The following is a 14,485-nucleotide window of genomic DNA, read 5'->3' as shown; positions in this document are numbered from 1 at the left end:
ACAAACTTTTCACCTTAAGAACCTCGTCCTGGAACCAATTAAGTTTGTAAGACAAGGTATCACTGTACTTCTGCCACAATATGAACCACTAGGGAAGGGAAGTAGAACCAACCCCTGCACGGGTTCCTTGGATTTTCTCCCATTTCAGCATTAACCAGCCCCAATCAGGCTTAGCACCAAGCTCAGAAACAGTTGTGTGGGAAGCCGCGCCCCTCCTGGAAGAATGAAAGATTTTGAGAAATATTTTTAAAAGGCAAGATAAAATATTTCCCCTAACAGAGAAATAAAAATCTCTTTTTAAATAAATTTGTTTTATTAATTTTCAGAATAACAATATAATCATTAAACATTCACACAACACATAACAGTGTTTTCCGTGTGCTCAATAATAATAATAATAATAATAATAATAATAGACTCAGAGCAGCTCACAATAATAACAACAATGTGACAAATCCAATACATTTAAAAGACATCTAAAACCCGTCATTAAAACCATGCAACACAATTATACCATATATAAACATATAAGCCCAGGGGTATCTCAATTTCCCCATGCCTGACGAGATAGGTGGGTCTTCAATAGCTTACAAAAGGCAAGGAGGGTTGGGGGTGGTTCTAATCTCTGGGGGGCATTGATTCCAGAGGGCCGGGGCTGCCACAGAGAAGGCTCTTCACCTGGGGCCCGCCAGATGACATTGTTTAGTCGATGGGACCTGGAGAAGGCCAACTCTGTGGGACCTTATTGGTCGCTGGGATTCGTGAGGCAGAAGAGGGTTCCGGAGGCATAATTTCTCTATATCTTTTCAACTCAAGAGCAATATACCTATTTACATATTACAAAGTAATTCCAATTTATTCTTTATACCTTGGTCTCGAATTCTACTAACCGCATGTCCTATTACCTTGTCCCATCGTCCCATCAGTTCCCGCAGATTAGTTTCATTGGCCGAATTCATCCTTTTATCCATAATCTCAAATTGAATATGATCCACCATGTAGAGAAATAAAAATCTTAAGGGAGACAGAAACTCAGAGCTCCAGCTCGCTGCCCCCAGCAGATATTTTGTGCCCAATAAGAAAGACTTGGCCATCCCATCTACAAAACAAAAGACCATCAAATCCAGGATGATGGGATTAAGACATGACCCTCCAGGACATAACAGGATTAACCAACTACTATTTAGGAGCACAGTTCACTACCTTGCACAATCTCCTAAGGACATTGCATCACCCTCCAAACTTTAATCAAACTTAGCTCAGACAACCTATAGAGCCAGCAATGACCCCTACATAACCCCTACAACAGCCAATAGAATACATGTTCTTACACAGGAACAGGAAGCTCAAGCACAGAGCCCAGAGAAGGTATTTGAAAACCTCACTCTCAACTCCATGTGGTCAGCTGCCCAGAACCTATGCGGTTCTGCTTCATCATTAAACCATCTCTCTAATCAGCCTCATTGTTTCCAGTGCCTTTCTCCCAGCTTGGGACTGAACCAGATGGATATTTCTTCCAGCAATTGGCTGCTGAGATTTTGGTAATGCAGATATGGAGGAAGAAGAGGATCAAAAAGAAGATAAAAAGGACCAGGGGAGACATGATAGCAGTGTTCCAATATCTCAGGGTTTGGCACAAAGAAGGAGTCAACCTAGTCTCCAAAGCACCTGAGGGTAGAACAAGAAGCAATGGGTGGAAACTAAACAAGGAGAGAAGTAAGTTAGAACTAAAGAAACATTTCCTGACAGTCAGAACTGTTGATCAGTGGAACATCATGCCTCCAGAAGTTGTGAATGCCCCAACACTGGAAGTTTTTAAGAAGATGTTGTATAACCATTTGTCTGAAGTAGGGTTTCCTGCCTAAGCAGGGGGTTGGACTAGAAGACCTCCAAGGTCCCTTCCAACTCTGCTGTTGTTACATAGAAACATAGAAGACTGACAGCAGAAAAAGACCTCATGATCCATCTAGTCTGCCCTTATACTATTTTTTGTATTTTATCTTAGGATGGATATACTGTACGTATGTTTATCCCACGCATGTTTAAATTCAGTTACTGTGGATTTATCAACCACGTCTGCTAGAAGTTTGTTCCAAGGATCTACTACTCTTTCAGTAAAGTAATATTTTCTCATGTTGCTTCTGATCTTTGCCCCAACTAACCTCAGATTGTGCCCCCTTGTTCTTGTGTTCACTTTCCTCCTGAACCTTATTGAACCCTTTAACATATTTAAATGTTTCGACCATGTCCCCCCTTTTCCTTCTGTCCTCCAGACTATACAGATTGAGTTCATTAAGACTTTCCTGATACATTTTATGCTTAAAACCTTCCACCATTCTTGTAGCCCGTTGTTGTTGTTATTGTTGTTGTTGTTGTTGTTGTTATTATTATTATTATTATTATTATTATTATTATTATTATTATTATTATTAAAGTATTTTCTCCATCCTGATCTCTCACCCATCCACCTCCTCATCTTGCTCCCGCTGTCTCTTATCTTTTAATTGAACTGCAGGGTTTGGTGTTTGTTTTAGCTAATCCATGTCTTTTAGCATACATAGTTTTTATTTTTTTTATGATTGTAAGCCTCCCACAATTACTCTGAGATAAGATGGGTGGCCAATAAATTTTACAAATAAATAAATAAAGAGGGAAGAGGGGGAGGAGAGCTTTATTTTGCAAAAAGAAGCTGAATATGATTTGAGTCTCTTTCTAACATAGAAAGAAAACTGCCCCATCTAGCTTAGCGCCTTGCATCTACTATTAGCCATCCCATCTGCTCCTTTTCACAGGTGCTAGAAGAACATGATAGTCAGTATAATCAGAAAGTTCCTCTGTATATGGTCTCCTCGCCTACCCTTTCTTTTGGGGACAGATTGCCTCTGAGCCAGGAAACTCGCTATTTAGCTATTTTACTTTATTTATTTTATTTATTCATTTGTCCAATACACAATACATATGGAAGAGAATAGACATGAAGTAATATATATAATGATAATATGTAAAAATAGAGAAGATATATGAAAGGAAGAAAATATATATGATATATGAGATAAAGGAAAGACAATTGGATAGGGGACGAAAGGCACACTAGTGCACTTATGCATGCCCCTTACTGACCTCTTAGGAACCTGGAGAGGTCAATCGTGGATACTCTAAGGGAGAAATGTTGGGGGTTAGGGGTTGACACTACTGAGTCAGGTAATGAGTTCCATGCTTCGACAACTTATTGTAACTAAGTAAATCTGTCAGCCTTCCATTGGTCAGGCTGGGTTGGCTACAGTGGGACAGACAGTCCACTGCATCTGGAAGGAAAACAGGATGGGGAAACTAAGGCAAAAGGAAGACTCCTGGAAGTTGTATAGCATCTGCAGTTTTAATCTGAAGGAAAAACAATGATGTCAAGAGTTTAGGAAGGACCTCACTCTGTAATATGATTTTACAGAGACACACTTGATCGGCACAATGCAAAAATGCACGAATCCCAGCGACCAGTTAGGTCCCACAGAGTGGATCTTCTCCGGGTCCTGTCAACTAAACAATGTCGGTTGGCAGGACCCAGGGGAAGAGCCTTCTCTGTGGTGGCCCTGGCCCTCTGGAACCAACTCCCCCAAGAGATTAGAATTGCCCCCACCCTCCTTGCCTTTCGTAAGCTACTTAAAACCCACCTCTGCCGTCAGGCATGGGGGAATTGAAATCCTTTACAATTCTATGCATGGTATGTATGTATGTATGTCTGGTTTTTATATTAATGGATTTTTAATCGTTTTTAGTATTAGATTACTATTGTACACTGTTTTATTGTTGCTGTTAGCCGCTCCGAGTCTCCGGAGAGGGGCAGCATACAAATCCAATCAATCAATCAATCAATCAATCAATCAATAAATAGGGTGTTGAGACTCTAAAAAGAGTGCAGGGAAGAGTAAAAAAGATGAATAGGGGACTGGAGGACAAAACATATGAAGAACGGTTGGAAGAACTGGGTATGGCTAGTTTAATAAAAAGAAGGACGAGGGGGGACATGATAGCAGTGTTCCAATATCTCAGGCTATTCTCCAAAGCACCTGAGGGTAGAACAAGAAGAAATGGGTGGAAACTAAACAAGGAGAGAAGCAACTTAGAACTAAGGAGAAATTTCCTGACAGTTAGAACAATTAATCTCTGGAACGGCTTGCCTCCAGAAGTTGTGAATGCTCCAACACTGGAAGTTTTTAAGCAGATATTGGATAACCGTCTGTCTGAAGTAATGTACAGTTTCCTGCCTAAGCAGGGGGTTGGACTAGAAGACCTCCAAGGTCCCTTCCAACTCTGTTGTTGTTGTTGTTGTTGTTGTTGTTGTTGTTGTTGTTGTTGTTATATTAATGTTATATTATTATTATTATTATTGTTGTTGTTGTTGTTATTGTTATTATTGTTGTTGTTATTATTATTATTATTATTATTATTATTATTATTATTATTATTATGTCAGTACAATAAAGCAAACGAGAGCACTATGCTGGATTTCGTATTTCATCACCAGTTGGGCGCTTCCCAAGCACCTAGGACTGCGTGATGTAGCGGCGAATTATGTGTGCCGATCCCAGTAAAGCGGCCTTTTGCAATTGACAGATGGAGATTTTGTCAATTCCGATGGTTTTCAAATGTCCGCTGAGATCCTTTGGCACTGCACCCAGCGTGCCAAGTACCACTGGGACCACTTTCACTGGCTTATGCCAGAGTCGTTGCAGCTCGATTTTTAGATTTTCGTATTTCACTAATTTCTCTAGCTGCTTCTCCTCAATTCTGCTGTCTCCTGGGATTGCGATGTCGATGATCCATACTTTCTTTTTCTCCACGATGATGATGATGATGATGATGATTATTATTATTATTATTATTATTATTATTATTATTATTTTGTACATGACAGACTATGAAGCATTGCATTCTAACTCCTATCAAAGCTAAGTAGCTTGAACAATGGTTAGGCACCATGACAGTTGAGTTTGGTTTAGTAACAAAGATTCCCACTTTTGGGAAATCAAAGAGAGATAAATTTTGTTTCCTTCTTTGCAGAGAGGAGGAGGTTGGACTAGAAGACCTCTAAGATCTCTTCCCACTTTATGATTCTATGAATTTAGGGTTATGCCATGAATTGAAAGACTAGGAGATCGTGCTGAGAATGAAAAATCCTTCCCACCATTAAAAATTAAATAATAGAACTCATCACTGTAAAATATTAACTCAGAAAATTTTAAAGGGTCGTTTAAACCAATCCACGGGAGAAGAAGTGAAACTCTTAGTATATGAAACCTGTTTATTCAAGATTATTAACTTATGGAATTCACTGGCATCAGATGCAATGTTGACTACAGGCTATTTCTGCTTTAAAAGAAAATTTAAAAGAAAGGGAAATAAAAAATTGGTTGTCCTTCAAAATGCCTGCAAATGTTGTTTATTTAATAAAACCCAAGATGCCTTGGAATAAAACAATTCCTTCCTCAGGGGTATAGAAAGTGACAAAAGAATAAATGAAAATGTTTATAAATATACACTTATTTTAAAATGTGTGCACAGTTGTCTTCTGCAGTCACGACATAAGCCCAAGATTGAAAATCAGGCTTGTCAGATGTTACATCTTTTCTAACCTGCTCTATGTAGCAGAGAGTTGGTCTCTGACAGAAAGCCACTTGAAGAGACTGGAAGCATTTGAAAAAGTAGATCTACAGATGGCTGCTATATATGAGCTGGGTTGAAAAAAGAATCAGAAATGAAGAGGTGATAAGCCGCCTGGGAAAGCAAAGGAAAAATAATCAAAACGCAAAAGTTAGACAAAAACTCAGCATCACTTTTTCGTGCAGCTGTTGATAAAAATAGGATCGCCAACATGATCGCCAACATCTGGTGACGGATACGGCACAAGAGGGAGTGTACAGTTGCGTACAGTTTTATCCCTGTGCAACAATGATAATGTTCATCCATCGCATTCGAAGAGGACCTTGACATCTAATGGGCTGTACGCGATGTGTCTGCAGGTGGCTGGTAAGGTCTATACGGGCACGAAATGTTCTGCCACATGTTGGGCAGACATGTGTAGGCACCATTGTCACAGCATTTGCAGCTTTGGCTTTATGGAGTGCTCGCTTCTCTTCCGCTATGAATGTTCTTCTGGCCTCAGATGTCTGGCAATGATACAGGGGAATTGAAAAGCTAATTACCCTATCTCAGACATATTATGCAAAGACCCAGACGTCTATGATTCTGAGAAAAATGGAAGGAAGGAATGATGGACAATTGCCAGGTAGGTGGGTGGATGCAGTTATAGTGACGATGAGACACAGGTGAAAGATTAGGTTGAAGGTAGATCCTCCTGGAGAAAATCCATCAAGGTGATAAGAGCAGATACCAATTTGATGGCACATAATTAATTAATCAATCAATCAATCCTCTGACATAATTTTAGGCAATCAACACTACAAATGTTAGATGTTGGTTGATTATGTTTCATATCCAGATATTGGGGTAAACCACAAAGATGCTCTGTAGCCTTCATAATCTTTCCTAGATTTCTGGATGTCTCTTGGATTTGGGGAATGGGATTTCGGAAAAATGCTGGAGGAGATGGGCACCTCTTAAGACCATATATCTTAACAGCTCAGAATGGGATTTTAGTGTTGCTTTTGACTGGTTCACACACATTATGCTATATGTTACGTTACATTATGTTACATTACGTTACATTACGTTACTTCATTCATTCATTCATTCATTCATTCATTCATTCAAGGATTTATAAGATTACAGAAAGTATGTAAAATGTATAAACATTGTTATGAATACATGAGATGGTTACAAATACATGAGGACATTAGGAGAGGGAACACTAGGCACATGAGTGCATTTATGCACGTCCCTTATAGACCTCTTAGAAATGGGGTGAGGTCAACGGTAGACAGTCTAAGGATAAAATTTTGGGGGTTTGGGGAAGAAACCACAGAGTCCGGTAGTGCATTTCAAGTATCGACCATTCTGTTGCTGAAGTCGTATTTTCTGCAATCAAGTTTAGAGAGGTTTATGTCATATTTGTATCTATTGTGTGCTTATGTATTGTTGCAGTTGAAGTTGAAATAGTCTTTGACTCCTTTGAGCCCCTCAAATATTGGAACACTGCTATCATGTCAATCAAAGACCTCAATGGCTGGTTCACATCAGACAATATATCAAAACCAGATAAACCATATTAAAGCTTCGCATCTTGTGAGAAGGAAAGCCATGAATGCCAATTGCTGATAGTGACTTTAAAAGACAAATTGCAGATAAAGAATCTGGTGGCACAATCTAAGAGAAGACTGCTCCATAATGATAGGCATTTGGGTCACTCAAATGTGTCTCTTGCTTATTATTATTATTATTATTATTATTATTATTATTATTATTATTATTATTCGGATTTGTATGCCGCTCCTCTCCATGGACTCGGGGTGGCTCACAACATGTCAACAATAAGCAGTACACAAAATATAATTAGATCCAATTGATATAAATGGTTAGTTTAAAACATTATAAAAGCTAAATATCAAAAATCATTCATTCAATACAAACCAAGTATAGTAAGCATTCAATGACCAGAGGCTGGGATCTAATGATCCCAAGCCTGGCAGTATAAATAAGTTTTCAAATTCTGAAAGATCAGAAGCTATGTGAGAAAATATTATTTTACCAAAAGAGTAGTAGATGCTTGGAACAAACTTCCAGCAGACGTAATTGGTAAATCCACAGTAAATGAATTTAAACATGCCTGGGATAAACATATATCCATCCTAAAATAAAATACAGGAAGCAGTATAAGGGCAGGTAGACTAAATGGACCATGAGGTCTTTTTCTGCCGTCGATCTTCTATGTTTCTATGTTTCTTACAAAAGGCAAGGAGGGTTGAGGCAGTATGAATCTCCAAGGGTGGGTGGGGGTGGGGATAATACAGAAAGTCCTCGAATTATGACTGCAATTGAACATGGGATTACAGTCATATATCACGGTCATCCCTAATCGATGACTGTGCCCAATTTTTTAACATTTATAACATTATGAGACTGTGCCCAATTTTATAACATTTTTGTGGTGGTCATTCTGTGAACACTACAGTCATTAAGTGCATGTTGTGGTGGTTAACTAAACCCATTAAGTGATCTGTAGACTTTATCGCTCTTGGAATTCTTCTCGTATGATCACTGGTTTAAATTTACGTCCCTACCTTATTCGGTCAGAGTCCTTGACGTCAGCAGGAGGAGATTCCTCAATGGTGAAGACTACCCTGGAGTGCTCCATCTCTGGCCCATGGCTGGGGTCACTGGTGGTTGCATGGCGGGAGGCAAGTGGGGGGAGCAGCGGAGTGCCCGAAAACCGGCGCTTAATAGCCCCGCCAGGCAATGCCCCAATGCAAGTTGCTAAGTCCAGCTGTTCTCGGGATTTCTGGGAGGGGAAAAAAGAGAGGCAAGAACTCTCAGTTTGGAGGTGGCTGCGATGTAACAATTCTTGCCCTTATCAACATAATTCCCCATCGCTGAAAATTATATAGGACTGTCATAAAATAAGGCAGGTTATTTCTGAGGGCTGCGTTTTGCAACTTGAACAACTTTTAAAATGTGTACATTTCAAATCCCAGACAGACCCAAAAGAATGATGAAGAATGAAGCCATTTATAGCAAAGTAAAATACTTTCTTTACAAAATATCTTGGATGGGAAAAAACAAAAGGAAGAACTCTGGGTTGAGCCTTCTCAATACCCACAGTGATTTGTAAATGGTATTATTAGAAGGAAGTTAATTGGCCATCTACTAGCGCCATCTATTGATAGCATCCATTAACTGCAAGGCAACATGAGAAAATATTATTTTACTGAAAGAGTAGTAGATCCTTGGAACAAACTTCCAGCAGACGTGGTAGATAAATCCACAGTAACTGAATTTAAACATGCCTGGGATAAACATATATCCATCCTAAGATAAAATACAGAAAATAGTATAAGGGCAGACTAGATGGACCAGGAGGTCTTTTTCTGCCGTCAGACTTCTATGTTTCTATGTTTCTATGTTTCTAAGGCAAGAAAACATGGAAAACGGTCTGAATTGATCAATTATTGTATAAGTCCTGCTTTGCTAAGTTAGTGTGCTATTTTAACACATACACCCCTTTTAAAAATAGCAAATGAGGATTTAAAGCAAAGAGAAAGCTTTTTATCTAAAATTATTCCATGCTAGAGATAATGTCATCCCTATAGCATTATATATTCTCATTGTTATATATTTATTATAAAAGTTTAAATGTGCTTCGAGCTGGCTCCTCCAGATCCACTTTGTCTGCACTGAAGAATGGAGAATAGAAAATGCAAATAAGAGGATGTCGTGCTGGGAACTGTAGTTCAAAAACCCCTGGAGGATCACAAGTTACTTGTGTCTGCTATTGTACTTAAATACTCCAGGAAACAAAATTTGAAAAAATCTTGAAAACCAAGCAGCCCTCATCAGTTGAAACTTCCTGCACATTTTATCTGTGCTCTGCTTCCTTAAAGCTTCTATGCACTGGCTCAGGTTCCAACCTCTGGGGCAAGAGATAATATCAAAGCCATGGAAAAGGAAAGTTCTTCATTTAAGCAAGAAAAACAAAATGCACAGGTACAGTATATTTATTTATTTATTTATTCATTCATTCATTCATTCATTCATTCATTCATTCATTCATTTATTAGATTTGTATGCCGCCCCTCTCCGAAGACTCAGGGCGGCTAACAACAATTAAAAAGACAATGTATCAAATCTAATATTAAAAATAATCTTTAAAAACCCTAATTTAAAGAACCAATCATACATTATTATTATTATTATTATTATTATTATTATTATTATTATTATTATTATTATTTATTGGATTTGTATGCCACCCCTCTCCGCAGACTCGGGGCGGCTAACAACAGTGGTAAAACAACATGAACAATCCAATTAATAAAAACAACTAAAAAACCCTTATTATAAAAAACCAAACATACATACAAACATACCATGTATAAATTCTATAAGCCTAGGGGGAAGGGAAAATTTCAATTCCCCCATGCCTGATGACAGAGGTGGGTTTTAAGGAGCTTGCGAAAGGCAAGGAGGGTGGGGGCAGCTCTGATATCTGGGGGGAGTTGGTTCCAGAGAGTTGGGGCTGCCACAGAGAAGGCTCTTCCCCTGGGTCCCGCCAGATGACATTGTTTAGTAACTGTGAGAGGGACCTTGGAGTCCTAGTGGACAACCATTTACATATGAGCCTTCAGTACCTCATCAATCTGAAAAAAGACAACCCCATCCACCATTTTGTTTGTACAGCTTGCCTTCAGTAAGAGACAGCTCATTCATATCTTTCGAGTCGGACATTCTTAATCCAAGGACTGCCAGTACTTGAATATATGTTTATATCCCACCTTTATTATTTTTATAAATAACTCACAGCAGTGAGTTAATCATAATAACTCCTTCTCACAGATAAACAGAGTTGGAAGGGACCTTATAGGTCAGCTAGTCCAACCCCTACTCTAGCAGGAGACTCTACACCATTTCTGACAAATGGGCGTCCAGTTTCTTCTTGAAAGTCTCAAGTGAAGAAGCTTCCACAACTTCTGAAGGCAAGCTGTTCCATTGGTTGATTAATCTTTCTGTCAGAAAGTTCTTTATTTATTGGATTTGTATGCTGCCCCTCTCCGGGGACTCGGGGCGGCTAACAGCAATAATAAGACAGCGTATAACAATAATCCAATACTAAAAACAATTAAAACTCATTATAATAAAAAACCAAACATACATACAGACATACCATGCATAAAATCGTAAAGGCCTAGGGGGAAAGGGTATCTCAATTCCCCCATGCCTGGCGGCAGAGGTGGGTTTTAAGTAGCTTACGAAAGGCAAGGAGGTGGGGGCCGCCACAGAGAAGGCTCTTCCCCTGGGTCCCGCCAAGCGGCATTGTTTAGTTGACGGGACCCAGAGAAGACCCACTCTGTGGGACCTAACTGGTCGCTGGGATTTCCAGGTTGAATCTCTGCTTAGTCAGTTTCCATCCATTATTCCTTGTCTGGCTTTCAGATGCTTTGGAAAACAGCTTGACCCCCTCCTCGCTGTGGGGGCTCCTCATTTTTGGCCTTAGTTGAAGAATAATGCAAGCATACAGTGTGCCTTCCGTCCCCTGTCCAATTGTCTCTCCTTTATCTCCTTTATCTTTTCTTCCTTTTATATATCTTCTCCTCTATTTTTATATCTTTTCTTCTATCCTTTTCTTTATATATATATTAGTACTTGTTTATTCTCTGCAATGTGTATTGTGTATTGGACAGAATAAATAAATAAATAAATAAAATACAGACTGTGTTCCCTTCATAGATTTCACAAGCCCTTGAAAGCATGTTCACATGAGCCTTTAAACCTAGGATAGTATCCAATCGTAGGGTCAGGCGGGTCAGTTAAAGTCTTTGTAACTAGAACATAAATTCTTATCCAGGTAGATTTCAGGGGATCTATGGATGAGGAGGGGAAAATGCAACTTTCTTTTTACTAACATATAACTGAAATTGAAGAGACCAATAGTTCTATTTCCCACTTGTAAATTTAATTAAAAGGCATAAGCTTCCCTGATTATTATTATTATTATTATTATTATTATTATTATTATTATTTGTATTTTATTTATTTATTTGTTTTTGTTTGTTTGTTTTGTCCAATACACAATAAGACACAAAGAGGGTTATAATCAGGTAGAATGTATTAAAGAGGGAATAGTGGAGAAAATACAGGAGTGAAATGTATAACTATGAGAGAATAGCAGAAAAAGATATAGGTATAGAAGAGACGATATAGGAGATATAGGAGAGACAATAGGACAGGGGATGGTAGGCACTCTGGTGCACTTATGTACGCCCCTTACTGACCTCTTAGGAACTTGGTGAGGTCAACCATGGATAGTCTAAGGGTAAAGTGTTGGAGGTAAGGGTAAAGTGTTGGGGGTTAGGTGACCTTAAACTCACCCAAATCTCCTGATTTCCATTGTTATTAATTTCATGAATTAATAAAGAAGCATCTGTAGTATTGTAGTGCATACTTGCTATTTTCTAATATTTTGATAACTGTATTTGGGCATCATTGGATTGGTTTACAATACAATCTCTGCATTTTTAGACTTGGAATGCATTTTTGTGAGAAAGGGTGAGTAGCTTTCCACAGATTTTCAAAGGAATTGATGCCACAAAAAGATTAAGGCCCCTGAGCTAGAACATTCTATGAAACATTCTGTGACCAAGCTGGAAACACCTAACTGTTGGCCTAATTTTAAATGTCGATTAGCTCTGCTTATTAGCTCTTTGCACATCCATTTCATTCGGCCTCCTAGAACCTGATAGTTCAGTACATTGTGTTCAGGATTTAATGACAGAGACGTGATTTCTATTTACACAAACGACATTAAACCTGTTGGAGATTTGAATTTAGCAGAAGGCCTTGATGAAGACAAGTGTTGTTGAAACAATACTAAATAACTACCCAAAAAAGAATGTAAGAAGAATGTTTAAAGAAACATTCCTAGATCTTGGATCACTGGGGAACTGAGAGCAATCTCACACTACTCACCAGAGCTTACAAAACTTTCGCCAGACCCATCCTCGAATACAGCTCATCTGTCTGGAACCCACACCACATTTTGGACATCAACATCCTCGAAAATGTCCAACGATACTTCACCAGAAGAGCCCTTCACTCCACCACTCGAAACAGAATTCCCTACGAAACTAGACTTACAATCCTGGGTCTAGAAAGCCTAGAACTACGATGCCTTAAACATGATCTAAGAATTGCCCACAGGAACATATGCTGCAACATCCTGCCTGTCAACGACTACTTCAGCTTCAACCGCAGTAACACAAGAGCACGCAACAGGTTCAAACTTAATATCAACAACTCCAAACTTGACTGTAAAAAATATGACTTTAGCAACCGAGTTGTCGAAGCGTGGAACTCATTACCGGACTCCATGGTGTCAACTCCCAACGCCCAACATTTTTCCCTTAGACTATCCACGATTGACCTCACCAGGTTCCTTAGAGGTCAGTAAGGGATGAGCATAAGTGCACTAGTGTGCCTTCCGTCCCCTGTCCAATTGTCTCTCCTATATTTTATATATCTTTTCTCCCATTCATATATCCTTTCCTCTACTCTTCATTGACGTATTCTGTTCTCATATCTTTTCTTCTATCCTTTCCCTGATATTTACTACTACATGTTTTTATTCTCTTTAACTTTCAATTTGTATTGGACAAAATAAATAAATAAATAAATAAATAAATAAATAAATAAATAAATAAAATAAATAGTTCCCATCTTCAAAAAAGGGGGAAAAAATAGATCCAGGAAACTACAGACCTATCAGCCTGACCTCAAAACCAGGGAAGATTCTGGAAAAGATAATCAAGCAATGAATCAGTGAACACCTAGAAGAAAACAAAGTAATAACCAAAAGTCAACATGGGTTTATCAAATACAGATCATGCCAAATATGATTATTGATGAATGTATGGATGTTATGAGAGAAATGGGATATTTCTCTCTTTTAAACATGTAGAGGTCCCAACATGTAATGTGTTAAGATGTTTCAGTTATAAATGTGCATATACCTGTTGGCATCTCTTTTTTCTTTTGTCTTTCTTTTTTTTTTTCCTTTTCTTTCTTTTTTGTTATAGCTGTATCGCTTTGTTTCTATAATGTACTATTTTCATTTTTGTATATGTCTTTTAAATTTAAATTTCTTAATAAAAATCATTATTAAAAAAAGAAATAGAGAATTAATTCCAGTGTAATGAATATGATTGTAGATTCTTATTTGCTATTGCATTAGATATTTATAAGATATACTGCTCAAAAAAATTAAGGGAACACTTAAACAACAGAATATAACTCCAAGTAAATCAAACTTATGTGAAAACAAACTGTCCACTTAGGAAGCAAAACTGATTAACAATCAATTTCACACATGTTGTCAGCACATTCAACTTTGTACAGAACAAAATATTCAATGAGAATATTTCATTCATTCAGATCTAGGATGTGTTCTTTGAGTGTTCCCTTTATTTTTTGAGCTGTATATTTGTATTAAAATAAAATATTTTTTTTAATTTAAAAAAACGGTTCTGCCAGTTACAGTGGGATAGGTTTGGACTGTGGTTGGACTTGGATGCAAGCAGGGGAAATCCTTCATGTGCGAAGTGCGAGGCCCATCTCTGAACAGGCGGTAGGGAAAGCAAGTAGAATGCTTGGTTGCATAGCTAGAGGTATAACAAGCAGAGGGAGATTGTGATCCCGCTGTATAGAGCACTGGTGAGACCACATTTGGAATACTGTGTTCAGTTCTGGAGAGTGGAGACCTCACCTACAAAAAGATATGGATAAAATTGAACGGGTCTAAAGACGGGCTACAAAAATGGTGGAA

At 38.3% G+C, this 14,485-nt stretch overlaps 1 protein-coding gene across 1 annotated transcript in view; it reads right to left on the bottom strand.

Annotated features, from left to right (window-relative positions):
- PDE4C (phosphodiesterase 4C) overlaps positions 1-14,485 on the bottom strand; it is a 316,116-nt gene that overhangs the window by 279,351 nt on the left and 22,280 nt on the right. Inside the window, exon 3 of the mRNA XM_070747975.1 lies at positions 8,235-8,452. Within this exon, the coding sequence (XP_070604076.1) occupies positions 8,235-8,452 (218 nt within the window). The remainder of the gene's footprint in view (positions 1-8,234; positions 8,453-14,485) is intronic.

Source organism: Erythrolamprus reginae, chromosome 1 (genome assembly GCF_031021105.1).
Source record: "Erythrolamprus reginae isolate rEryReg1 chromosome 1, rEryReg1.hap1, whole genome shotgun sequence".
Classification (NCBI taxonomy): domain Eukaryota; kingdom Metazoa; phylum Chordata; class Lepidosauria; order Squamata; family Dipsadidae; genus Erythrolamprus; species Erythrolamprus reginae.
The sequence above is the reverse complement of the archived record's forward strand: the minus strand, read 5'-3'. Positions and strand labels throughout refer to the sequence as shown.